Source organism: Diaphorina citri, unplaced genomic scaffold (assembly GCF_000475195.1).
Source record: "Diaphorina citri unplaced genomic scaffold, Diaci psyllid genome assembly version 1.1 scaffold1075, whole genome shotgun sequence".
NCBI lineage: Eukaryota > Metazoa > Arthropoda > Insecta > Hemiptera > Psyllidae > Diaphorina > Diaphorina citri.
Window position 1 is genome coordinate 1 of NW_007378504.1, and position 739 is coordinate 739.

Below are 739 nucleotides of genomic sequence, written 5' to 3' on the forward strand. Positions count from 1 at the left end.
CTCCTCCAGGACGAGTTAAACTCGACCAAACTATCTTACGAAACCAAACTGAAGCAGAAGAATACTGAGCTGACCATTTTACGTGATGAGTCGACTCGCTCTACCAACCAGCTCAGAGATCAACTAGACCAGCTCAGTGTGGAGCTGGCTCAATGTCAGGGTACACGGGAGGCGTGGCATACGGAGCTCGATATGGTCAGGACTGAGCTGAAGTGTAAGAATGAATTGAGCCGAGTCCTGGAGGAACAACATCAGCGGCTCAATTTGAGCTACGAGGCACTTTATAAAGAAGTAAGAATGGATGGACAGCATTGAGCAGAAAGAACCATCCATAAGGGGAATTGTCTTATGAATGGTTATTTTCTGGTTAATACTGTCCAGATACGAGTAGGTATGTGAAGCATACGAAAGAATGAAAAATGGACCGCGTAAGTGGGACGACATTGTTTTGAATACAAACTTGCAACTTGCAAGGCTTTTCATTCATTTAATTTCCTACAACTTGAATTCTTACAATTTCTTCTTTGGTGGATGTGTAGCTGTAGTAATCCCATTGTTTTTGTATGCACATTGCATAACCACAATTTTACACGGCGCTCATACAAATACAACTTGAACCATTAGGGTACGATTTCTAGCTATGTACTAACACATTGGGGGGTTCCATTCCATACTTTACAGCAGTGGTTCTCAAACTTTTTTTTGCATGGCGCCCCCTTTGGGCATATTCTCATTTTTT

At 42.4% G+C, this 739-nt stretch overlaps 1 protein-coding gene across 1 annotated transcript in view; it reads left to right on the top strand.

The window, feature by feature from the left end:
- Positions 1–15: 15 nt before the first annotated feature.
- The window catches only part of LOC103514057 (uncharacterized protein MCAP_0864-like), a 19,970-nt gene continuing 19,246 nt past the window's right edge, over positions 16–739 (top strand). The window contains exon 1 of the mRNA XM_026827116.1: positions 16–291. Within this exon, the coding sequence (XP_026682917.1) occupies positions 193–291 (99 nt within the window). The 5' untranslated portion in view covers positions 16–192. The remainder of the gene's footprint in view (positions 292–739) is intronic.